A 26,278-nucleotide genomic window follows, 5' to 3' on the forward strand; every position below is an offset into this window, starting at 1 on the left:
CTCATGAGTCTTTTTCCTGATTTTTTGAAGTTCGAATTTTATCGCCGTTGGCCGGGCAGTTTACTTACCGGCCTGCAACCTATTCGGCCGGCTGAAAAATTGCAAGAGCGACCTCTGTTGTTTTCTCATGCAACTCATTTGTGAGGGCATGTTTTGTTTACGAGGACGTCTACGCGGTAAGTGTGAACCGACCGATTTCTTTTCGGGGAAATCAGACAAAAATTGAATATAACATTGTTAGTACTGTCAAACAAGGTTGTATTGGAATGTAATACAGAACCCTTTAGAAGCTGAGTATATGTCGGGCCAATTTTTAGGCTTAACATTAGTAGGCTTAAACGTGATGGAGGGGTTTTATTCCTCTATGGTTAGGCCATAGAGCTGCATGGTTAGGCCTACCTGAGGAAACCTCGACAATCATTGGCAGCCGCCAGCCGCATAGCCCATATTGCCACACATGCATACCCCCAGAACTGTGGGGTCCGACTTCCGCCCCGCTGTCGCACCCCCCACAGTTCTGGGGTAACACATATTGCATTGCACTGGGGAGTGATTGTCGACTACTCGACAACGCTCATCAAATACATGGTAACCAAATTCCATCACATGAGCTGGTTTTATCCTTCCTCATTTTTTCCGCCGATTTTTCACTTCGCCTACTGATATGATAGGGAGGCTAATAAATTTTTAAACTATTTTTATGTTTTATTCTTAATGTTATCTTGAACAGGATGTCGTGGGAAATAATTTTGATTGTAGTGAAAATCGCCAGGATGTTTAATATTGGCAGACTTTGAAGGGGACGGCGTTGAGGTAACCAACCCTATAGTTGATTGTCATGTATGCTTGAGTTTATCTGGAGACTTGTGCCAAAGTATCACATGTCTAGGCTCTGATCTTCCACGATTTCTTCATATACAACACTCTTTATCATGATGAATTTACCACTTTATTGTTGCAGTCGACGGTGACCGTACATGCTGTACTGTACTAAGGTATTGCAGTCATGCGTATTGATGAGTTGAGGCTACTGGTGACTTATTGTAGATTTAGCCTATCAGATGTCGTTGAACTTGGAGTGCATAAATAGGTGGTTTCTCAAACGTACACACTGAGATTGTGTACAGTTGATTTACAGCTGTTCGGCGAAGTTCCTGGGTGGACGCTGTGGAAGCAAGTTCAAGAACAAGGGCCAATATGATGGGAATCTGGATCATTGTTCACATAATCCAGAATTAGGCTAGATGTGAATGCACAGCTGGAACAGCAATATAACCAGACAGCACGTTCGGCTGCTTGTCCCAGGACAGGAGCGGCCATGTATTCACACATACATTAATTTTCCAGGGCAGAGCATTATTATTACATTTGTACATGAATCACATCTTACTCTTAATTGTTGATTGAAAGTACAGCCAAATGGCCATCCTCACTACACTTTGCATTAATTATACGCTACCGTTGTTGCTCATGACACACTGGAAGAGACTGATGCGACTGTACTATTAACTATTCTATAAAGGATGGCGCTGTTTCACTGATGTTCAAGATTTCTGAGAGATAGTGGCATTAAATCACACAGAAAGTGTTATTTCCTGGTTGAGAGGAACCCATTCAGTCTAAAGTCAAGATTTAATGACAGTCCTGTTTTCTCTTATGAGAATTCCCCTGAATTTGTGCTCGTCAACCGACTCGATAATAACAGCCCCAGCGCCCACATGTCAGGACCCATCTCAGGGTAAAAGCCTGATGATTTGCTCATCTAAGATTGGCAACTTAGCGGGCCGGAGTGGCTACAATAAATTTGAATTCCATGGACTCTGCAAAGCAAAGAAAAATTCATTTGAAGCGGGGATGTTCTGAGATTTTTTTGTATACATGTAATGCAGAGCAAACTGTGATTATTTTGTACGCAAAAATGAGTTTGGATTTCAACTAAACAGCTTAAAGTCTATGTTTTTCTTAAATCTTTGTTCTTATTTGTGCCTTATTTCAATTAATCAAATGCTGGTTTGTACTTCAAGTTTCAAAAATTTTGAAATAGAGGAGCTACAGCGTGCCAATAAAAACAAATTTCAATCAGTTTCCTTTTTAAGAAAATGAGTGTCCAAATATACAGCGTCCTTGCTCATTTATTCATGCAGGGGTGTGAGAATTCAGCTTTTTTGTTTACGTGTTGTTGACCCTAAATTTCAGCTTTTTTGTCCACCTGGTCTGTACAGACATATGGAAACCTTTTACATTTCAGCTTTTGCTGCTGTTTCAGCTTTAATTTTAAGTGGCCACTCACATTCTGGTTTTTGTCCCTACCTAAGACTTTGGGCCAGCCCAACTATAGTACAGAGGTCCAGTGTGCATGTGCCCAACATTTGCCAGTCATATTGTTTACAATGTCGTGTCATAGATGAAGTGCCATATTTTAGAATTATGTCAAGTGTGAGGTACATAAACTTGGATAAGGTTGAGAAATTTTCTACAGAAATTGGTCAACAATAGTTGGGCCATCCCAACTGCAGCACTACAATTGGGACTGTCCCAGCTATAGTTGGACAGATGCTATAGTTGAGGCGTAACAATTACAACCTCTTTGTCCATCACGTCCATAAGCCTTATTGCTATATCGCATGGCAGATTTTGTACAACTGTGGAAAGTCTGGCGTTGTGGGAAGGATGATGCCTTTATACCACATGTATTGTGCAAAATCACTCTTGCAGTATTAGCGATAAGGCTTATTGCCACTTTGCCCATTTACCACTTCACCCATTTGCTGTTTCCCCATCTACATGTAGCTGGTAACGAGGTAGTCTGTTGGGACTCTGAATGCGGGGATTTTATTTTTTAGGAGACCCCCCTGTTTCTATCATTCTTACAAAAAAAGTCATTTCCCAAAGGTGTGCAACCTTGGGCAATGTTCTCTTAATTATGCTAGTCCTAACAGTACGTGCCCTATTTCTTTAAATTTAGAGCATTAATTTAGGCAAAAATACTACTTTGTTTTATGGCCTGGTCACACAAATCACATGCACCATGCTCGATAGTACAGTAACGCTTCTCAACCTCGTCCCAGTGGTGGTTACTTTATTAGCAGCTAGAATGGTTCCCGTTCCCTTCTTAACATTTTGTGTGTGCAGTTTGCTATTTCAAGCTTGGCTTATTGCTCAACATGAGTAGGGGGATTAGGTTGCTTCTTTTGCTTATTTCAACCAATCAGAGATTGGCTTTCTGATGGAACCAATCAATAAGCAATAATCTTACCAAACCGGCTTGGACTCTGTCACGCTGTTCATTTTCAGTGGGTGTGCTTGTACATGTTTTGTTGACACTCTTTGCACAAAAATAAAGCCATCATTATTTACTTAGGAAGTTTCACATGCGGACGCCAGTACAACGTAATTCTTCCCTACAGTGACACAATAGCTACATGTAGCTATAAGAAAGCAAAAACATGTCCAGAAAAGTCCAATTTAGGAAGGAAAATACCAAGTCGTTTGCTAAGAATTTTTCAGACCAGTCTCATAGGGTTTGTGCACAGTGCGGCATGTCATGTGGCATCCGCATATGGAACCCTTTCCAGCTACTCTGCAGAATCCAAAAGGTTTGAACTATGATAGGAACAAGGCCCACAAAGACACAAACCCCTTGAATATTTCTCCCAGTAACTTCCATGTGGTATATGTTGTGCATTCTTGCAGCTGTGTATAGAGTTCTCTGGTGGGCTTTGTGATTACATGGAATGCTCCCTCAACAGCTCCATAGACACACATTGTTTTAAGTGATGGGGTACCCAGGAATTACTCTGGCATCACCGTTTTGCCAATTCCCTGTGCTTCTGACTTGTACTTCATTTTTAGCACATTTCACAAGCAGGTTAAAATTCCTGTATCAACAAATTTATTTTGTTGATGATTTTACATCTTTCTGATATTTCCAACATCATTTCCAGTATTGAAATTTTCAATAATTTTTTATGTTAAAAAGTTGACATCTGTGATGTCATTATTAGGAACATGGAATAATCGAGTAATGTCAATATCAGTGGACTCTATGCTTACTCCTTCCTTGCAGTGTAACCGATCATGGCTCGTCGCCGTCTTGAAGCAGCCATCCGTGCTGGCCGTGCCATTGATAGCGAGCAGTCCAAATCGCAAGGAACCTTCACCAAGCTGATATCGTTACACGACGTGGACATCACAGACTACTTCGCTGGTGTGTACAGCCTGCAGTTCTCTCACGACGGCGAGCTGCTGGCAGTTGGCTGCGGAAATGGAGGAGTCCTGGTAAAAAATAATGCAACATTTTAGTCATCTCTGACCTATTTAGCCTCTGCCCATGAAATACCGTATTTGTAGTCATTCGCGTTAACTTGCAAACATCACCCAAGTACTCCAGTGTGGATATCAGCAAAGCAGGTCAAGTCCAGTCTGCTTGAATTATCATTTGAAATGATCTGTGTTTTCTCAGTTTTTAGCTTGCTTTTGTCAAAAATCCACAGCTCAGTGTTGTCTCAACCATCTGTCCCGAGGACTGACCAAAAAAATAATCATTTTGGACAGGCAATTCATGCTTGTTCAAAGTTGACACCCCCTTTTGTTAACATGAATATTTAATAAATCACTGGTGAGCATAGTTGTTCACATTTTCTTCCCAAATACTTGGTGCAGTGGAAATAGGGTCTCAGGTGGCACCAAGGGGTGTCCGTTTTAAAACATGTTCCTGGGAGGACACAGGTACATGTAGTTTTTAACCTTGACTGTGAAGGGAGAGGCAGATATTTTAATTAACCCTAACCATCCTCAATCCTTCAAAATCCTCCAGGCAGTTTTGGAGGATTAAGGCTACAGTACATGGCAAAATTGCATTACTGATTGCGAAGGATGCATTGCCTCAAGGTTGAGGGTTAGACCTTGTGTTGTTTATGTTCAGTCGTGCATAAATTCAGGCCCACATTACATGTGAAATCCTCCATACTGCTCCAGGATACCATTTACACTGTCTCAACATAAAGAGAGGAATTACCGGAGGATTTTGAAGAATTGAGGCAGAGGCCACTCTTCCACAGAACATGTTCAAGAAATATCAGAGGATTTTGGAGGACTGAGGCTGTATCCAATTTTTTCATGGCGGGAGTTGGAGGATTTTGAAGGATTGAGGGTTTATCCTAGCCAAAAGGGCCTAGGCGGTCAGAGTCGATCCTAGATGAAACTATGGTCTCGTGCTGTAAGGACCAGTCAGCCAAACCTACTCTACAATCCTGCATCCATCATGTCCATTGTCAAATCCATCAGTTTTAAGCAGTAGACCCATTGGGTCTCAAGTTCTCTCGGATGGAGAAACAGTCAAGTGTTCATGACTTTTGCATGACCAGCAAGCGATTTCACACCTACATGTATGAACACATTGGTGCTCTGCAGAAGGTGCTCGACTCACCATTAGCAGAGGCAGATTTTAGCATTTAGGAAGTGGGGGTGCCTAGCATTTAGAAAAGGGGGCAGCCTTAAAATAGCATGCCCCCCCTCCTGGATGCGCTACTAATGAAGCAAGATCCTAACCATCCACTCCTTATTTGTCTATTCTTGTTTCTTTTGAATGGACAAGCTGTACAGCACTCAGACGGGAGAGCTGGTGAAGACCTTGCACAAAGGAGGTCGCATGGAGCTACCAGTCATGGGGCTCAGTTTCCATCCTGATCATAAAAACGAGCTGGTGTCGGTAGGTGCCGACGGTAACATTAATGTTTGGGATACAGAAGAAGCAAAGAAGAAAATGTTTAATAAAGGTAAGCTGAACAGGAAATGGATACTGTTTCTTTTTTCACTCGCATTAGACCTTGAGTAATATTTTCACTCATAAATCTATGTACGTCTGTACCCCCCACTTGATTTCGATTCATTTGATGTCAGTTTGAGGAGATAAACCAGTTATTCTCTGTGCCAACGCCTTTAGAGACTCCACCAAAGTATTTTTCCGAGAACATTGTTTTATAGTCAATGCATAAAATTATTTGGATAATCATTCAAATGCATAATTAATAATTATTGAATGAGAGATATTGAATGTATTAGATTTTAAAGCATTAACCTGTACAGAGAACTCAGGAGGCCAATGACTCGTCTCGGATATTACATGTACATGGCCAAAACTGAAATCACTGTATCTGGTGTCGTAGTCATGTCAAACCCTACGGATACTCTCGAAAAGCTTTCCTTTGGAAAAAGTGTTAGACTTTTTGTTAATTGGTGTGGTCAACGTGACAGTTTGTTGGTATGACCACTCCAGTATCAGTCGTCAAGTTCCAAGTGGTTCACAGATGGGAAATGGATATTCAGGAAGGACAGATCTTTTTTTAACAAATGTTGCATTGTTTGTCTTTCTTGAAGAAAAGAACAACGAGATCAACGCGATTGATTTCAGTCTGGATGGGGATGTGTATGCCACCGCAGGCAAGGATCTCTGCGTCAGGCTGTATGATGCCCAAACAAATGAGGTATAAAATCGAGCTGCCTCTGAATCTCAGAACGACACATGAAAATGCTGTAACACGCAGTGTGACCTGTGGACAACCTCTTATTGTGAGCATTCATTCCGAGGATCGATGGTATAACTCGGGGACTATGGATTGAGGGCGGTGACTCTCTGGTAGTCAACTTTCTGAGGGGACACCTGGGTTTGGTCTTGATCAAAGATCGTATAGCGCAGAAGGGGCAAGATGGATAACTCTGCCCAAAAGGTGTAATCATCATGGGCGCCATTTGAGCCAGTGATACGCCTGCGCGGTTCACGGTAATGCACAGGCGCAGGTGCACCAGGTGTATGTGCTTGCCGCGGCACTTCCACCTTTGCATTAATGTGTATTGCGCAGGCGTATCGCTTGCTGAAATGGCACCCATGCGATTACAACGTTTTACGTGTATTCACGTTGAAGTTCTTCATCTTGTGCTACTATGCAATGCTATACGACCTTTGGTCTTGCTAGTGACCTGCACAGAGCCCTTCAATTTTTGAGTGGGTGAGGGGAGAAGGACACAGATGTTGTGGGGTAAGGTGGAACCATACCCACTTTCTCCTGGTCGTACCTTAGTAAAGGATTGAGTTGACCCAACATGAATAACCCCAATGAGTTTTGCTTCTTCCAACCCCTGGAGGGTTATGAAGATGCAGGCATGGTGCTGGCCTTGTGGAGTTTAATCGAGAGGGTGAGCATAGTTTATGAAGTTCCCATGTTTTTTGACCTGGTCCAATGTGAAGATATCAACAGTGGTGGTTTTTTGTGTGGTTGGAAGAAGGTTCCACTCTTGCACTGCATGCGGATCGCGGGAATGTTGGCTTGGGTCCCAAGGTGACTCATAGAGTTTGGTTTGTGCAGTATACGTTTGTATGAAACATGTTCGGTGTTCCTGTCTCTAGTTGCTGCTGATGTACGAGGGCTCCAACCAGCTGCGTCTAGAGAGCGAAGATGAGAACGACTTGGGCCACGGCAGGAGGATTTTTGCTCTCAAGTTCCACCCGGATGACAACAACATCTTTGTCACCGGAGGATGGGATAACTGTCTCAAGGTAAGGAAGTGTCAACAAGGTTTTTGTGCAGCAGTCATCTGCTCCACAGATGTTTTCTGTTTTGTCATCAGATGTTGACTGTGTGATTCTCCATCAAGTTAGATAGCTTCATTGAAGGGAAAGGATTCAATCATTTAATACTCAGGAGGTGACCAATTACCCGGAGCAAATTGTTTTGGAGAGGAAAGTTTATCTGTATAAGTTCTTTAATAATTTTTTTGAAGAGTTGGTGGTTTAATTAAAAAAAAAATCGACTGGCAGGACTGTCAAAGACTGCTGCAATTGGTTGCCAACATTTGTCATTTTGTGATCTCTGTCTTTGATAGATTTGGGACAAGCGAACGAGTCATGGTGTTCAGGGAACTATCGGCGGTCCTCATGTATGCGGAAATGGCATTGACATCAAGGTATGCTGTCTTAGATTGGCCAGAGTTGCAAATCGATACTACCTGGTGTGTTGCTGTTGATAACATCCTAATACATTCGTTGTACCATCATGTGGCTGGAATACCGTTCATTCGTTGACTGTATTGATATTGGCCACATTTAAACTGCTGCGTCTCTTCACCATTGGATTAGTTTGTCAAAGACCTACCTATGGGCAAGTTGGATGGACAACTATCGTTAACCACAGTTCAACCAATGTCTCTCGAATGATAGATGGTTGGACCATCACATCGACCATTTGGAACCAAGCTATGGGCACGGCCGCACCACTGGTAATCAATAGCTGATTTCATTTATCAGTACGGAGGGAACCATTTACATTAAAAACGTTGAACTCGATGCCATTGACCATGAACGTTGCGAGAGTAGCAGCTAAGGCAACGATAAGTGACAATGAGATTTTACCCAGCGGTTTGACTTGGGTCATTTGAGTGTGACTATATTGCATGAGCACTCTTTTAACGTTCTGGACAAGTGGTCAAACTATAGTTGGTGCCTAAACTTGCCCTGTAAGTCTTGACAAAAACCAACCAGGCTAAGAGCAGGTGTAGCGTGAGTGGCCTCTGAAGGTTACATCTCAAGGGTTGGATGTAAATCAGCATGCATCAGTGTGAAACCAGAAGGACACGTATGATTGACCAAAGGACTACGTCAATTTGCAAAGCCAGTAGGGCTGTAGCCAAGCCAAAGCCCACCACGAGCCATCCAGTTGTAAGCCAAGTCACAAACCATCCCAATGAATTTGTGACAGAAATATTCTTTAGTCATTGTCCATCCTGTCACTTGTGACAGGTTTTTTGATGGGCTCGACTAAAGCCCTGAATCCAACCATGGCCAAAACAACCGATCACACCACGCTTGCCAGCCTATTCGCCCACCTTCCTCATGGGTTCCAAAGCCTATTCGAGGTGTATATAGCAACTCCAGGGATCCCACAAGAGGCGCAGGCCTTCTAGATTTGAACAGTCCCTTCAGACATGCGCAAGCAGGTGTATCAATCTGGTGATAAGCTGTAACCTGCACAGTTTTGGGAAATCTGTCAGGAGGTTTTTAAGAGGACTTTGCGGGATTGAGGAAGGTTGAGCCTGGCCACTGTTACTTACGTGTACCCTACATCGGTTCTTGAGAACCCTTCAGAGTTTCAGTAATAAAATGTACCATTTCTTGATTTCTTGCACATTCAGAAGGATTTTGAGAGGTTCCTTGTAAAACATGTTAAAGTTTTGTCATTTATTCACGGGTCATTCCATGAGGTTGGGGCACAATTTGTGAGGGTGTCCTTGTTACATGGGTAACTTTTACCTCCTGTCATGACCTGTAGAGTAGGTCATTTACTCTCTATAAATAACATGCACTCTGGATTCAGCCTTGCAAGATGTATAACTATGCCAATTTGGAATCCACACAGAGGGAAATAGCTGTTCATTTTTATGGAACTCATGTAATAAGGACACCGTCACATATTGTGCCCCAACCTCATGGAATGACCCGCATACATGTACTGTATGACAGCTTGAAGATTCGTCACACGGTAAAGCTTACGTTATGTGGGATATCATCGATTGTCTACTCCTGATGACATCTTCAACTTGCTGGTCTCTTTTCCAGGCTGGGAAGATTCTCACTGCATCCTGGGTAGCGAGCAGTGCACTTCAGCAGTGGGACCTAGCCGCGGGTAGGCTTGAGCAGTCCATCCCACTCTCAGGAACCGACAAGAGGGGAGAGTTCCTTTACTGTGCACAGTTTTGTGACAATAACGTCGTCTTGGCAGGGGGGAGTGGAACGTGCAATGCCCAGGCCATCGACAGAGCAACCAACCAAGTAAGTTCTTAAGTTCTTTCACGTGTTGTTTTGGAAAAAGAATTGTACATATATTTGGCGCTTGTGATCAAAACTTGTTTCCAATAGCATAAATTCTAGACTTAGATGTGAGCATGTAGCTCACAGTTGTGAAATACGAAAGTGTCTATAATTTATCATGAAATTTCAGTGTTCCATCATTAGTCTCCTGGTTCCCTGCTATATCTATGCTGCTGTTAATTATGGGTGTTGGTTACCAGCAGCAGAGCCCAAGCCTTAGAAAATAGATATCTGTATTTGTACACTCCCACTCTCACAGGAGTCTGTACAGCAAACTTTATGTGTAGAGTCGACCGAATTTCTCTTCGCATTACTTTCACCTGTGGCACACAGTACGCATTGATGCTAGTGTATGAGGCAAACAACGATAGTCATAACATACTGTACATGTACTTGCTTGTGTAAAGTCCCTCTGGGTAATAGTTTTGTGACGACAAGCTCAGTTACTCCCGCTTTTAGAAACAACAACAAACATTTGGAACATCAACAACGCCGCGCAAAGAATGTTTAAAGGGGGGAGAGACCGTAAACTGAACTGGAGAAGTCAGACAGCAAATGGAACAAATGGATTTCTCTTTCGGGTAAGACCCTCGCCTAGGGCAGGTATGTACACTGCACCACAGGGCATAAGATTTTTCTATTCATATGTACGGTAACCTTGGTGCCCTGCTTGCTGGTGTTAGTGCCCTGTATAATTTTGCTCCCTTCAAGACCAAAGTGGCCTTGCCATCAAATGACCTCATTCAAGCGCCTGTTGCATGCTCACATTTTTGACCTTCTAGTATTCCAGTAGTGGGTGTGCAAAATTTCCTCAAAAGCAGACTTGACATAGATGTGGTATACAGAAGTCAGAGTAGGAAACCTTGAAAGAAAAGTGATTAGGGTCTCATTGTTAACCATATTCAGCTGCTTTAAAGTTTTCTTACAAGACCTAAGAATATGTTTTTGAAATGTCATTGCTAATTGAGTACATGTATTTATGTATTTCCCTCTTTATTTTATTGATTTTTCACATCCCAAACGGCAGTTTTATAAGTTCCATTCTAAAAAAAAAAACCTTATTTATTTGTGATTTGCAAATTGTTCTGAAAATCTGCGGCCAGTCATTTACTGAATGAAAACGACCACTAGTGTCCTCCAAATTAGTGACTGGTGTAGGTGGAAGCACATGTTTTGGGTTCAGATCTGCAAAACAAAGTAGGCATGGTTCTCTGTTCTTGATTGATTTTATCAGGTTTGAGTTGCATTTTCTTACTGTTTTTCCTCCAAATGCTCGTGGAATTGGAGATAATATTTATTCTTATTTTTGTAGATGAGATGTCAGTAGTTTCTTCTGTGGAAACAGCAGTTTAATAAGTTCCCTTAAAAAAAAAACACCTTATTTATTTGCGCTTAACAAATTATTCTGAAAATCTGCAGCCAGTCGTTCACTGAATGAAAACGACCACTAGTGTCCTCAAAATCAGTGACTGGTGTGTAATCGGCCTTGAGCAGAAGCACCCCCTCGTTGGTTTAAAAGAGCCATGCTGGTCGGAAGTGTTCATTTTGTTGGTGGTAGCAACACACACGCAGCACATGCATCTCATAGTCGTTTTGAACCAGCAAAGTGAAGTTCCTACCAAAACAGCCTCTGTCGCTAAAAACGTGTTCTCTCTCAGTCCAGCTCAAGGCTCATACTGAAGAAGGTTTGACATGCAAGTACAGTGTACCGTACACCCCTCTTCATTTATTCAGGATCACAGTTAGACTGAATGGCGCCCTCTGTTCCAACACAGAAGTGCAGGCCAGTGGTGCGTTCCAAAAAACCCAACAAAGTACAGAGCACATTGCATTCCATTCCACCACATCTGTCCATCTGTTTATCTAGGAAGTAATTGTTTCATGCGTTGCCGGGACTCGCCTGGTAATTTGCATTATTGTGCCAGACAGCAGAGAGAGAGGAAAAAAATGCACCGTCAGCAACATGCAGTTAGAATAGGCACTGAAAATACCACATGAACCTTAGCTGTTTTGTATATTTGTTGTAGATATTGTGTAACAGCTGCATGTGCAGATTTTTTGATCTTTTACTCATATCTCTTCAATTTATCATGGAAATTACACATCAAGATGTTGGCAGTTGTTCACTCTGTTAACATTAACATATTTCTTATTTTTTTATAAGCTAAAGAACAGTAGCTGCTCTGGTAAAACTACTTTTGATTTTAATTTAAAATATAGAGACAATTATACTAAGCATTTCTATCATCAAATTTGTTGAGGACTTTGTTTGAAATTCCATTATTGAAAGCTAAAAGGGAAATATCATTTTATGCATTTATGATGCTGGTAATTGAGATTTCATGTAACCTCATCTATTTGTGAACTTGATGGAGCTGAATGGATTCATTGACAGCTTGTGTGTCATAAATTCATACCTTCCCTTGGGAAACCTTACCACTGGCTGTCTCCGTAGATTGAATTTCTTGGAAAAAAACTATGAAAATAGTAAAGGCTCACTCCAGCCGATTAAAGCAGCAACTCCTGTGGTAAAAAAGGGAACAAAAACTGCAGTACCGTACATTCCGCCCCCCGCCCCGATTCTATGGTCTGCGTGGAATTGGCTATAATCGGATCTCTTCCTGAATCCTCCAAAATCTTCCTCTGCACAGGAACTCAACACGCTTTGCACTCGGAAATTTTGCATCTGCACACCAGGCCTGTGCTGGGTACCCAGATACCTGCCTGTCGACACCGAAAGTTGGTTCCGTTTTTTCAGGCCGGGAACCTGTTAAAAAGAAAAAAATCCATCTTCATGTATTTGATTTATGTGTATTTTAATAGTGAAAGGCAGAATTGCTGAAAAGTCATCATGCCTCTGAAAAAACCCGGTTCCATGGTCATACATTGTAACTCCGGTTCAGAGATAAGGGGAACTATTTTTGTTACAAATCAAAGGTTCCACTTTGTTTAATAAAAAGGTGAGGGAGATTCCTTTCTAATGTGTAGAACAGTGCGCTGTTTTGTATGAAAAAGAGCCCTGTTTCGGGCACATGGTCCGTCAGGATTGCATACGATGCCATTTGTTAAATGTTCTTTATACATGTACATGTATATTAAGGGTGCCTGGGTACCAGGTATTGATATAAAACGGGTACCCAGTTCTAAAAATATCCATAAATGCACACACACACCCTTACATATGCATACTTGTGGGGTATTTCCTTTTTTCTCATGTACAACACTCCCACACAACACGAAAAAATTTCAAATCACTGCCATTTCAACCAAATTCAGTTTCCCGGGTTGAAATTTGACCATATGTCCCTTATATAAACACTTCAATTTGCGACGATGAATGGCGCTTGAATTTGAAATATCTACTTCGTGAAATTCTTGTGGGGTACCACTTTAGTACCCCACAAGGACCAAAACTAGCCTTGTGGGGTACCTTCCATTGTTCCGGTACCCACAAGGCACCCATGTACAAGCGCACCCCTAGTGTACACGTACCGGTGCATGGTGCTGGCATTAAGCCCTGCAAACTGTAACAGGGTCTCTTCTTTCCGTGCCAAATACACCAAGAGCTCCCGGTGGGTTGTTAAGATATGCGACGTTTGAGGTTCATATGAACTGACGATCTCTTCACCCTGTTCCAAACTACATGTCCCGGTGCATAGAGGACAAAAAAATGGTCTCAAAATGGGGCACACACTTACCAAGGCTTAATGTTGTGGATACTACAGCAAAAACCACATTTCTGCTCAGCCCCCACCCCCTCCCCAGAATAGTTCTGCTTCCCCTCGCTTAGCAATTTGAAAACGGGGTACAAATAGATAGGTAGGCTTTTTCCCCTGTATTTTTGATACTGATTTAAAAACTGCTGCTTACTGCAGAATTCCACGCTTACGATCTCCATTTTGCACTAACCACGCCAGCGGAAAAATATTTGGCCCTAACCTTTCAAGCACAGAATCCTTAGTTTCAGGATGCACACATGTGCACAAGCCAAAATTCCTCATTAACCAGTGAAATACGTTCGCCCTAAGCACAGAATTTTCTGCTATGGTAAGCGCCAATTTTTCACTTGCGGTAAGCAGCGCCGTGAAATTGGGCCCAGCTGACATCCATTTCAAATGAAGTGAACAACACTTATGAACGGTTTCAGTCGGTGCATAAATAATTCTGTTCATCTTCTTTGTACCACATTCTCACTGCAGTGGAAATTAGACACTTTTATTTATTTTCAATTTAAGATCTAAAAAAAAGGGTCATGCCATCAAAGTAGGATATGTTGCAAAGCGGAAAACATTATTTTATTATTTTTTGGGAATTTTTGTAATGGCCTAAGCAAATATATTCCAAACTATGAGTATTAAATTACCATAAATAAGCACCAAATGAAACAATATTACCAACAAAGAGGTTTTTCTCTTCTTTGTTGTGTTTTTACAGCGATTTCACAGTCTTTCATTACCCGATATGCTGTGGTAAAATAACAAGCATACTGGTGGCATAAGCAAATGGTCTGTCAGAAAATGAAAACTTTCTGGACTTGTTTTCATTACAGTGACCAATCTTGGCACAGCCATCCCTAGTACAGAATGTGTCTTTGGAAAATGATCAGAGAAATGTCCCAAACTACCAGCAAATAATGGAAACGAAACCACAACACATGCATAATACCTGCTGCTTTTTGTTTCATGTAAACATCCATGTATCTCCTCTTAAAATAAACCCATCCCAGCAACAAAAACATCCAATTCCATACAATTTGCATGTTGTGCAGACACCTCTTGAATAGCAGTAGTTCTCCTCAAGGGGGGAGGGGAAAAGAAAAAGAAATCTTACATAAAACTTGCTGCTTTGCTCATTTTTCAAGTCTCCAATTTCTCTTGCTCTGAATGTGAACTTTGCCGAGTCCTGGCCGTATTCTTTTCAGCCGGACGTATTGCTTTACACAATCGACAAAGGCGCCGCATTGTGGCGGGCTCGTAACGCGGGACACCTTAGTCTGGATGCTATCAAATAATGCATTATTCCTGGCCACATAAGTACGATGTCTGTAAATATCGCGAAATATCAGTCGGCAGTAATGCTGCACTGAGAAGCACGGTGGGAGTAGAGTGCCCTGCCGTGCTTTATTCAGGTAAACAGCTCACCGAGAGAGAAGGGTTCACTCAATGAGAGAAAAAAAAATACACCCACGTCGAGTTATTAGGGCTTACAGACTCTTAACCACAAAAACCTGAGTGGCGCAAACATCTTTAAGGTTACGGCAGTGCACCGTACCAAAGCTTGCACAACCTTAATACGTACATGTCATCATTTTGCATTTGAGTAGGAGTCTTACTGACATGTTATTTGCTGTCTCTCATTGGTAGAGGCTTTCTAAATTCAGCGTTTTGTAGATTTCTGAACTGAGTACAAAGCAGAAAAGCAAAAAGTTTGTGTGGGTATGTTTTTCCACCCCTTCATTTCATCCCTACTAAACCCTAAGGGCTTCGTGAATTTGAGTGCACCACGGTGTTATGTTCAGATGCTACTCAGTCAGCGCCGCAAGTACCGTACATCAATTGAAGGTTCGGGCACCTCTGCGGCCCTCCAAGAAAACTGTGGATTGAAAGTCCTCTCGTCTTTCCCCTTCTGTCCCATACATGTATATCACCCCACAGTGACGGCAAGGCATGAGTTGGTACATCACGCCTACATTGTAGGTGGCAGAGACAGACTTACCCTTCTTTATTCTTGCAAATGTACATGTATTAGCAGATTTTGAAAGCCCACGAAAAAAGTACTTGAGGCCACTACGTATATCCAAGTCCTTACAAAAACATACCTGCCCCAGCGTCAGTGTTACACAAGTTCCACATGATACCTGTAAAACACATGTCAGATTTCCACAATTAGATTTCTCATTTGCAAATTTTATTTGCCGATAACGCCGTTAATGAGGCGCCGATTCTGCATTCAGCAGGGACGGTTTTATAAGGTGCAGGCCTTCCCCCCCCCACGGCATCAGCGTAAGGCACTGAACCATCAGAATATTGGCTCTTTAGAAAGGAATGAACATCCAGGCGCCTGTCAGAGAGATTGGAGACAATGGAGATTTATGAAGCCGTGCGTAGACATCAGGGCCAAAACAAGTGGCTGGCTCAGACAGTGCGTACGTGACTTTTTAAAGATTCTGTGGACACAAATCAGGTCTCATTTCTTATTAAAACTTCAAAGTTCCTTGCTGTTCTTCAGTTACATACATTCATGACCTGACGAGTTGACAAGTAAGAACAGAACATACATGTAAATTGTGCCATTATTTTTCCCGGGAACAAAGTTCAGCCATCTAATTCCCAAGGACATTTCCCCCCCATGAAGCACTGTACACAATGGCACACTGTTTGTATTTTTTAATGATATGATCTGTCAAAGACACAGACTTCCGGGCAGGCCCCAAGACTTCAAAAGACATTTTGTCTCTTTTTACTTTTGTGTGGCATGCAAATGGTATTATTTTGTCAAAAGAAAAGTCTGCTGTGTACTTGTGAACAATGTCTACGTTGTTTTAGTATAACTGGCTTAACTGGTTTGCTTAACTGGTTTACTGGTTTTTAATAGTACAATGAGTAACTTGTTAACTGGTTTAAAACTGGCTTTTGACCTGCTGACCAGTAGTGCCAGATTTCTTTGGGTATGAAGCCCCATGTAAACAAGAGTGGCTTGATTCTGTCGTCCACAATCCTACAGAATCCACTAAAACTCTGTTCGATTTGAAGGATCTGAAACACATATGCACTTGTTAGTGGGTCACCTAGCTTCACTTTGATGAAAATAAATGTTACTTGTACCAGTCTGCTGTATTCTACACCATGCCAGCCAACAAGCCCTTGCCATCAAGCTGCTTTTCTCATTTGGTCTTTACATGTATTTGTAGTGCAGGTAATATAGGAAGATACATGTAAGTGTGTTTCAGGTGTTTGCTCATAGTGGTAATTTTTGTAAGTGCATAAATTGAGTACACCATTTCTTATAAGTTGAAGCTTCTTCAGTTCAGTGACTGACCATGTTGTCATGAAATCCTGTTGAAACAGAAAATGCCGGAAATTAGTTTCCACATGTCAAACTCGGCATTGGAAAGAAAATTCAGATTTTTGTTTTGTTTGTTTTTGTCGCTCAGTTGATTGGCCGTGTTGATCTGGATGGCAAGGCTGTGCAAGCTTTGGACAGCACGGATGGAGGGCGATTCATTGCAGTGGGCGGGTCTGCCCCAGTTGTTAAACTAGCTCAGCTGGTCTAGAGACCATGAGCCGATGGACTCAGAGGATTTGGGTAAGTTTGGTGTTCAGATGAAATTCGTTAACCTGACAAACAGATGGTGTTGTGGTACTTTTTTCATCATCTTGGCTTGGGACAGAATTGTTTGAGTCGGGGAGATGTGAATCAAATTTTGAACATAAAGTCATGGAGTGCACTCATTGTTCTGTTGGAGGTGAGCTGAAAAGTTGGCCTCATTGTTTGAGTATTGAGATATCCTCATGAGTAAATGGAAGCAGGGTGTGGCCACATTCCAACTCCTGAAAAAAAGCAAGTGCACAGTGCTTAAATATCCATTGGAGACAGTATCAGTAAAAACATGACTATTTAACCCCTGATAAGTCTTTGTTTTCACTGTAATATGAGGACTTAACATTATCTTCAGAGTGTACTCACCTGCAACTGTCATGTCGTAAACTGATACTCAAGCTCAGTTTTCATCTTCTGGAAGCTGGTGTTTGATTATTGACTCAGCTACATATACACCTTTAACAATTTAATTAATCAACAAAAACTTTTATTCTGACACAGTGTTCTTCATGTATATTGTATTCCCCATATGCCAGTTTATAGTTAAAGCAACAAGACTGAATGAGCAAAATGCATGTAACTGGCTGTCAGGTGAGCCAGCAAGTAGCCCTCGACTCACATATGCATGCAACCATCTGAGTAACACTTTCAACAAGATTAGCTGATTGAGCACGGTTCCCAGGGTAATGGAAAAAAATTTTATTATAAAAATCCTGGAAAAGCAATTGTCGTAAAAAGTCACAGAAAATTGGGGGAAAAAAATCGAATTTCCTGAAATGATGCTGTCAAAGGCAGAATAGTCACATGGTCACATTTGATGTGATAAAAAAACAGAAGAAGGATAAATTCACAGGCTACATCTTTGTCCATCTGCAGTAGAGGCTAGGGCAGTCTTCAAGTTCATAACACCAAACAACGTTTCTCTGTGAAATGGCATTAAATGTCATGGACATTGTCATATGCTAGTCCCGGAAAATACGTGAAAGGTCATTGGATTTGGTTTTCAGTTTTTTGGGGGGAATCCTGAGACAGTGGCATTTCTACTTTGTTCTTGAAGCTCTGAAGCAAATGGCTCAGGTGCTGTAGCAGTGATGGGATAACAGACAGGTCTATTAATAATCCAGTTTATTTTCAAGAGAATTTCGTTTCAGGTTAAAGTAGCTTATAATTTCCCCAGTCAATGAGTTTGAGACAATTTCCTACCAGTAAAAGTTGACTGTCTATTTCCTGTGGGAAGCCAACCAGGCGTGACATCCCAACAGGTCATTAAAACTGCTACCCTGAAATTAGATCCACGTACCTGCATGATATGCGATCTCTGCATTGTTCATAGCACAGTCTCCGTTCATGCTTGGAATCCTTGAACGTATTGTGGATTTGAATATCGCTGCGTTGAAATGAAATGTGCACAAAATGCAAGATGGTTAACAAACAAATGCCAAATGCTGTGTTTGAAGCAGGCTACAGAGCCATTTCTGCCATATGCTCAAGTGCTGGTGAATTCCTCTCGCACGGAAATGCTACAGGTTTTTCTACACACATGTATCAGAAATTAATGAGCAATATGTGTTTTCCTGCACGTGTTTGCTGCACGCTCTACTGGAAAGGTTTTCCCAGTGGCATTACATGTAAGACTTTCTTTCTCCACAATATCCACAGATGTACAGAACAAAGCAAATGCTGTGTCTGATGGATTTAAGGCTACGGAAGAGCCATTTGTGGCTTCAAATTGGATCTCCCCCCCCCAAAAAAAATTACTGATTGCTCACAACAAACGAGGTCACCAAAGACAAAAGTGAAATGTGGGCACCTCTCTGCACGCTTCTTCACAATGTATGCATGGATAGAGCAGATCTAGCTTTGGCCTCCTCGCAATGCCAAAACACGTATGGTATGGCCTTTCTATTTGGAGAGAGCAAAATTTCTTCAAGAATGTGATTTTTCCTGAAACATGTTTAATAGCTCCTATAATAGTATATTTTCAGACTTTGTGACTACAACCATGGATACTGATGAATAAAGATAAAAAAATTGATCATTCAGAAAGAAATCCTGTATAGCATAGTGTTTCCAAGTGCTACACTTTTTCTCGAGAAGTTCTTTTATTGAATTCGTAAATGTGGATATACAAATGTCTGTGTATCTCCAGATTGCAGTGCACTACAGGGTTCATTCATATATCAAACTGTAGCTTTTGATGTACAGAATCCAGCCATATCAAAACTCATAACCTGAATCTAGAGCCAGTCACATATTGACTGAAGCAGTATTTCAACTGCTATGGATACCAGTGCACTTTGCATACAGAGTACCGGTACATGCCTGCTCATCAGTGAAGCTACATAAACATGTACATGTACCTTTTTTTTTTTTTGGTTGTGCATCAGATGCTGGAAACCCCACAAAAACGAACGGACTTTGTGGGCACTTTTTAAAACCTTTTTGGTATCACATAGGTTTGGTTTTTATTTCAGATTGATCACTTTCTGTACACGAGCACGACAGTGTACGTGAACGTTACTTGTTCATAGTAGTATATTGAAGCTACAGTTGCATGTAAGTCATGCAGATTTACATGGCACATCATTTCAAAGAGGAAATATTGATCTTGTACGCCGTTAAAAAGCAAAACGCTTTCTGCGTTTCTGAAAGAATTTTCGATATTTGGTAAGACTAGGCCCGTCAGTAACATATGCATTTCCCCCAAAATTCTTACTGTTTATACTGTAGAGAATTGAGATGTTGGTATCGTATATTCAGTTATTTATTACTGCTGATACCATGCCAAATAAAACACACACAAAAAAAAGCTATTTGAAGAACACTTTGCCTACTAAGTGTGGCCTTGCATTGGATGTGATATGAGAGAAAAAAACACAATGGAATGTGTGGTGCTGGTGGACTATTGAGCCTCGCGGAAGCAAATTATCGATTGTTGCCATGGAAGCTGGGTCCACCAATCAGAGCGCGGACACCTGTGGATTGCTGTTCAGGGATGCCCTGGATGTGATGGTTCCATTGTCTGTTACCAGTTCAGCTGTGGTGTTTAGGCATGGTAACGAAAGGATTCCTTCCAGCGAAACGCAACTTGCTGGTGAGGCACCATATGTAGTCTTGTTGGCAAGCGGGCTCAAAGTTAAATGTGCAGTGACACAGCATGCAAATTTATGCCAACATGTGCCCATGCCTAGAGACTGGAGTGCTCGTAAGGGCATAAAATAATGAAAAAAAGGGGGTATAACCAGCTTTTAATCAGACAATTATATACCAAGGTCACATAAGAGCATGTTCACACAATTTGAATGTCATAAGTGGTGAAAACAGTACAAATTATCCAAAGGATTTAGCTTCTGGGACTTTTACACGTACCTTAATATTTCCTGTGAACATTTTGTTCAGCCGCATGTAGCAGCTGCAATTTTATGCTCTGCTTGCAGTAAAAAAAAAAAATTATTTCTGGAACTAGCAAAAAAGTCACCAGCGAAAAAACCAGCATGGACACTTGGTATATAAGCTGCATGTGGCTTAGTTCTTCCATGTACATATACATGTAGATGTAAGTTGTACATGATGCTTGCTGTGGACTGGCAGCGGTAACGTTAGAAAGTGAAGCAAGCAGAGTGTTTGGCCCTTGGGGTGATTATTAACACAGTGTTAGTACATATGTACATGTAGTACCGTAATATTTGTTGGTGCCTGATATTCATATATGTCTGTTTGATAAATTGGATGGTGAAATTTATAACCTGTAAATGAAATGTGTCTTCTCATGTGTCTGATCCGTGCACTGTGTATACAGTGAAAATTGACCATCTCAATCAATACATTCCTGTCAAATATGCCGCCAAAGAATTCCCTGTATTTCATATCAGCATCCATCAATTTCTACCTTCCGGTTTACCAATCAATCATGCGCCTGTACTGTACAAGTTCAACAGCTCACCTGTAAAAGCAGCATTGGTAAATACATATTTAAGTGCACGTACGTACACCACGTTTGCAGTGGCTAATTACTTCATCAAAGCAGTGTGAGCGGCAAGGGCCTTGTTCTTCACTTGTAGCTACTGCAGATGCCTCTCTTGGATAGGCTCTGTAAAGTATGGTCCACAGTCTTCTACAAGTGTACATATCACATATCCCTATAAGCCAGATAAAAAAATTAAGCAGTTTCTCTTCCCACCTGTTTCCATTTACTCCAGCTCCCTCCCCTTTTTGTTTTGTTTTGTTTTGTTTTGGTTAAATTTGCAAGGTATTTTGATGTTTAATTTGTTTATTACAAAATATTAAGCAAATACAAAAACAAGGTGCAAGTTTAAAGTCTGTTAGGACAGGCTGAAAACTCCTTTAGAAATTCAAGTATCAGGACAAACCTTGTAAAAATCTGTCCACCAACTTGGAAAAAAATTTGGCCGTATTTAAAAAGAGGCCTGTTCTCCCTTTGAAAATTCCCAGACGTGACTTTTTTTTCCCCTCTGCCTTGACTTGTTAACTAATAGATGAATCAAAACAGTGCAGAATACACACAATATGACAAAAACCGAACAGAACAAAAAACCACAGATTGGAATGGTTTTGGGAAGTGAGTTTTGATGACAGAAGGACCCCACTTCTCATCTGCTGAAACCGGGCGAGATGACCATTTACCGAAAAAGATAAAGTCATGTTTATTAGTTACATGTACATGTACCTTCCAAGTGGGAACATTCCTTTGTTTTTGTGTACACGTAGTTAAGAAATCCAGTTATTCTGAACACTCTTTGAAGTTGGATTTTGTTTAAAGATTTCCTTGACTATTCCTCTTTTTCTTGTTACATATAACCGTTATCCCCAAATACCTCTGAAACTGTTTTTAAGAAAGGAGCAACCGTGTGTGGATACGGCTTGGTCCACACACGGATATTCACACTCCTGCCTTATGTCGACCTCTTTTGTTCATAGGTCCACACTAGGTACATGTGAGGTTGACACGGGACAATGACTTGCAAGGTCCATGGGTGGCCAAGTCCAATGAAAATTATTAATGGCTTGATCCACCAAAGGAAAATGTAGCAGTGATTGGGCACATGGTAACAGGTTTGATAGACTTGAATACCCTGACATCTGTGATGACCTCACTTAAGAAATACCCACCGCACAGAGGGCTCCCCTGAAGTACACTTATGTTTTTCCCTGCAATAAAAACACAATCTCCTGAGCTCATAAGCTTCTTATTTGTGCCTTTTATATTCCTTTATTTTGTCTTTTTCATTTCTTTTTTAGAACTGACGTATTCTTATTAAGTCACACGTCAGCTTGATAGCATACAATCTTTTCAAATCAACACTTTAGCGTGGTTCTTTGAGCGTAATTCTCTTGTTTATGATGGAGTTGGGAGGCTTACAGTGGCTTATCAAGCCAACAGCTGGGGAAGGCTGGAGCCTTCCCATGGTTATCGCTGAGTCGCTGACTGTGCTGGGTACACACCACCAGTTAAACTTGCAAATCAAAAAATATCTGTCATGCTTCCTTGTCATTAATTAAAAGAGGAAAAGTTGGCTATTTTTTAAAAATTTATTATCCAGTAGCCTTGGTAACTGTGTAAAGGACATCTAGGCATCTTATATTCCAAAGGCCTGAAGCTAGCAGTGAGCGTGCTAGATAAATTATTCATCATTTGGTCCCGGGAAGTGTTGGTTTTTAAGTGCAGAGACTTGAGACTTTCAAGGCCAAAATTAACGATGTTGAGAAAGAGGCCACAGAATCATACCACCCATAAACATTCCCAAAAGCCAACTGTACCATCAGCAGTCGACCTGTTCGGAGATGAACTAGGTGTTCTTGGCCACCCTAAACATACAGAAATCATGAACCCAGGACATTGCATCTGCTTGACAGCTAGCATTCCACACAAACAGGCAGAGATTGTGTCCAATTGGACTTTTCGGTGGTTGTGGGCATACTTAGAACTAACGCGCATGCCTAGAACTGCACACGTATGCCCACATCAACCAAAATAGACCGTTGTGTCTGCCACCACCAGGCGTCTCAAACTCTTCCATTTGGTTAAAATGTCACATTGTTAAAAAAATGAAATACTGTAGTTCAGGCATGCTCAAAGCTGTTTCTTTACTGTTCCCTAGTCTTCAAGCAATTGAGGGGAGGGTAAATATTTACTTGTGCATTCCTGGCCGTACGTTTCCTTTCACAACCCTTCTTATGTCCCCTGTAATCTTTCATTTAATTTTCTCCCTTGAAAGAGATCTGTCAGAAAATAGTTTGTGCCACTTTTTAAAAACTTCCTAGACCTCTCTAGAAATGAAAAAGACAAACTGAACTTAAATGGCACATCTAGTTATGTGACGTGCATCTGACGTACGTTTTTGATCGAGTGGGCATAATCAGCAGACAGGGCGCTGACTATTTCTGGAATGTTCATTCCCGAGGAGTTTGCATCCAGGTGTTTTGTGGCACATGACTCATCCGCCATTTATACTCTCAAACTGATATTTCAGTTGATGACACATTTGCTTAGTGTGGCCCCACGCTGTTCCACATCAAATTTCATCAGGAAAAAAGTGAAAGAACCTTCATTGAGCAATTTGAATACACTGTACTCACTGGATTCTGGTCATTAGGTACATGTGCACGTACCTCACTCAGTTCAACTGAAATTCAAAGGGCTGCCATTTCTTTTTTTTTAAGTACTGGGTGTGATGGCCAAGGTCACGGGCATAGCCAGGATTTTTCTGAGGGGGGGCAAAGCCCTAATCAGCAACAAACTGAGAAATCATTAAAAGTGGAGAGGGATTGGCAAAGTGATGATTCTCTTCGCCTTTCCTCTTTGTCTTTTCTATTATGTTTTCCCTTTCTGTTTTCTTTTTCTATTTTTTTTTCCCATCTTCCTCCCTCTCACAGTAACCGTGCTTGAACGGTTAGATTGATACTCCTAAGAGGAACCACCCTGCCCCCTCTCAGACCTTTGATTCATCTTCATCGTCTGCTCTGCCTGTTCTTTTAATGTTCCTGTCTCTGGAGATTCCAGGCTGGTAGAAGCCAGTGTTTTGCAGCAGAAATGTCAAATGCTGTAATGTAAACTTCCTAAGCTTGAAGTTTTTTCCATATGGACCAAACATAAGAAGGTCTGAAGATGGAGGGAAGGCCAGCAGTTGACGAGAGGAGACGAAACAATGCAATGAGAAAGGCTCCATTGTCTCAGCCAGTCTTAAGCCAGCTTTTGTCAGCGACTCCAAATGTCAGATGACAATGTCTTGACTGCCTGCATGAATTCTAAATGCAAACATCCTTGTCTTGTTGTTACTCCTCAGGTTTGTGTTGGAGACTTGGGTAAGCTTTGGCTATGTTGAACGGTACTGTACTGGACCCGATCAGTTTCAGCTAAATCCGTCCCAACAATGCAGCAGAGATCAACTTGCCTATTGGTGCGTATGTTAGCTTGAAGGAATTGCTCAGTTTGAAACCAGTTATGAAAGTTGCTTTGAAGCAGCCAAAAGAATGTTTGCTCTTTTGTGTTCATCTTTTAGAAATTTGTATAAATTCATAAAACTGCTCTTAATCCGTCCACGGTTTTGAAGTAACACCTTGAGCGAGTTTTCTTAGAGAACTGTGTATATATATATGTAAGTTTGTATTATATGCTAGTTTTTGTTGAGACCAAATTTGGTCCTGAATTTTTTTAAAGTCAATATGTTGTTCTGTCATGAAGTTAAATAGGCCTGATATTGTATTCAAATACTGTTATCATGCTGCATACAGATGCCAAGCAGAGTTAATTTTTAAAAATGGAGAGAAAATTCTGGGTATTGGGTAAACTTCCGCTTGATTAGATTACCCCAAAAAAAGAATAAATAAAATGAAAGTTAAAGATTAACAGTGTATGTTGGCTGTTTCTGTTGGCTGTTAGTGGAGGAAAAAATATTTACAGTAACTGGAAGAGGGGAGGGAACTCGAAAGTATTCAGTGCTGCGTCTGAATCTGTTGTCTAGAGCTAGGTCTGGGACTTTGCCCCATGGGGAATATGTTGAGACACCAAGACATTAGACCGCTGTAGCTCTGGAAGCCTGTTTGGGACACAGCCAGAGATTCGGCAGTTATGGCTCCTGTGCGTTGAGGTGAAAGTTCACTGGTCCCTCGTCTGTAGTTCACACACACAGTACATGATGGATACCAGGGAAGTATCACTTCAACATGTCTTTACTCAAGCTAGAGAGCTACAGTGTGTTTTTTCCACTGTCCAAGTATGAGCCTTGGGTGATTGTTTTTATGGGGGATGATCCTTGAAAACAAATGTCATCATGGAGTGTCCTTTGGCGGGAAAGGAAAATGTTAGTTTCTTGTGTAGGTGGAAGCTGCCTCAATGTCATTGTGAGAAAACCCACTTGATCCTGTATTTGTTGTTCACCAGTTGGGATTCTAACAGGGCACGTAGCATGTGCCGACCTACAGAACACATCTTGAACAGTTCGATCACATGTGAGTGCCTTCCATCCCCTCCTTAACACTACCCAGCATCTATGAGTTTCTGTATACATGTATACTTGTAGATGTTAACGAATGTGGTGTGTGAAATGAAATATGAACCATTAAATTATGGTCGGCTCTCCATCATGAAAAAAAAAGAAAAGCAATTCTGTTTTCTCAAAATCTACAGCATTCTGGGCGGGAATAATTTACAGACTGACTGAGGCTGTTATGTACTTTCTTTCAAGTAAGATATTCCGGGATTATACGGTAGTCCAATTTTGGGGATTTTCCAAATGTGTAAAACTCCAATGTATCTTTAAGGCTTTACTAGCAAAAAATCTGTCAGTTTTATGTTGACCTTTCCCTAATCTTGCCAAGAGTGAAGATGTATTTCTGTTGAGGTGCACGGAAGTTTGGAACTTGTTTGTACCCAGTGGCAAAGTGTTGCTGTTTTTTGAGCTCGGTTCTGATGATGTCACTGTTTGATGACAGGTTGAGGTTCTTCCCCTTGCTGCGAGCAAGCAGGCAGAGTTATTCATGCAGGTTGATAATGCCATATGCTCAACCACATTTAAGTGGTCTCTGTTCCATTGTGCTGAGTTCTGTTAACTGTAAATACAATCAGATATTCAACAA

General features: G+C 41.3%; 1 protein-coding gene across 3 annotated transcripts; it reads left to right on the forward strand.

Moving 5' to 3' along the window:
* Window positions 1–18: 18 nt before the first annotated feature.
* LOC110981867 (uncharacterized) lies at window positions 19–26,278 on the forward strand. Of its 3 annotated transcripts, XM_022239852.2 has the most exons (10): window positions 130–176; window positions 731–813; window positions 4,067–4,278; window positions 5,597–5,777; window positions 6,379–6,485; window positions 7,406–7,555; window positions 7,882–7,962; window positions 9,611–9,823; window positions 17,016–17,167; window positions 24,487–26,278. In XM_022239852.2, exons 3-9 carry the CDS (start codon window positions 4,078–4,080, stop codon window positions 17,133–17,135), a joined length of 1,053 nt encoding a protein of 350 aa, XP_022095544.2. In that variant the 5' UTR covers window positions 130–176; window positions 731–813; window positions 4,067–4,077; the 3' UTR covers window positions 17,136–17,167; window positions 24,487–26,278. The 3 variants fall into 3 exon arrangements, with proteins under 3 accessions (XP_022095543.2, XP_022095544.2, XP_086994888.1); XM_022239851.2 differs by lacking the exon at window positions 731–813 and having other exon boundaries at window positions 19–176; XM_087138762.1 differs by lacking the exons at window positions 130–176; window positions 731–813 and adding an exon at window positions 3,712–3,775 and having other exon boundaries at window positions 4,066–4,278.

Source organism: Acanthaster planci, linkage group LG07 (genome assembly GCF_054643075.1).
Source record: "Acanthaster planci isolate LZ-2023a linkage group LG07, COTS_SCS, whole genome shotgun sequence".
In the NCBI taxonomy this organism is placed as follows: domain Eukaryota; kingdom Metazoa; phylum Echinodermata; class Asteroidea; order Valvatida; family Acanthasteridae; genus Acanthaster; species Acanthaster planci.

What these genes read in the sequence shown, in the direction of transcription:
- LOC110981867 (XM_022239851.2), top strand. Translation starts at nt 4,078, where the DNA reads ATGGCTCGTCGCCGTCTTGAAGCAGCCATCCGTGCTGGCCGTGCCATT. An exon ending in GCGGAAATGGAGGAGTCCTG is followed by an intron (nt 4,279 to 5,596) that starts GTAAAAAATAAT and finishes TGAATGGACAAG; the next exon opens with CTGTACAGCACTCAGACGGG. An exon ending in GATGGGATAACTGTCTCAAG is followed by an intron (nt 7,556 to 7,881) that starts GTAAGGAAGTGT and finishes TGTCTTTGATAG; the next exon opens with ATTTGGGACAAGCGAACGAG.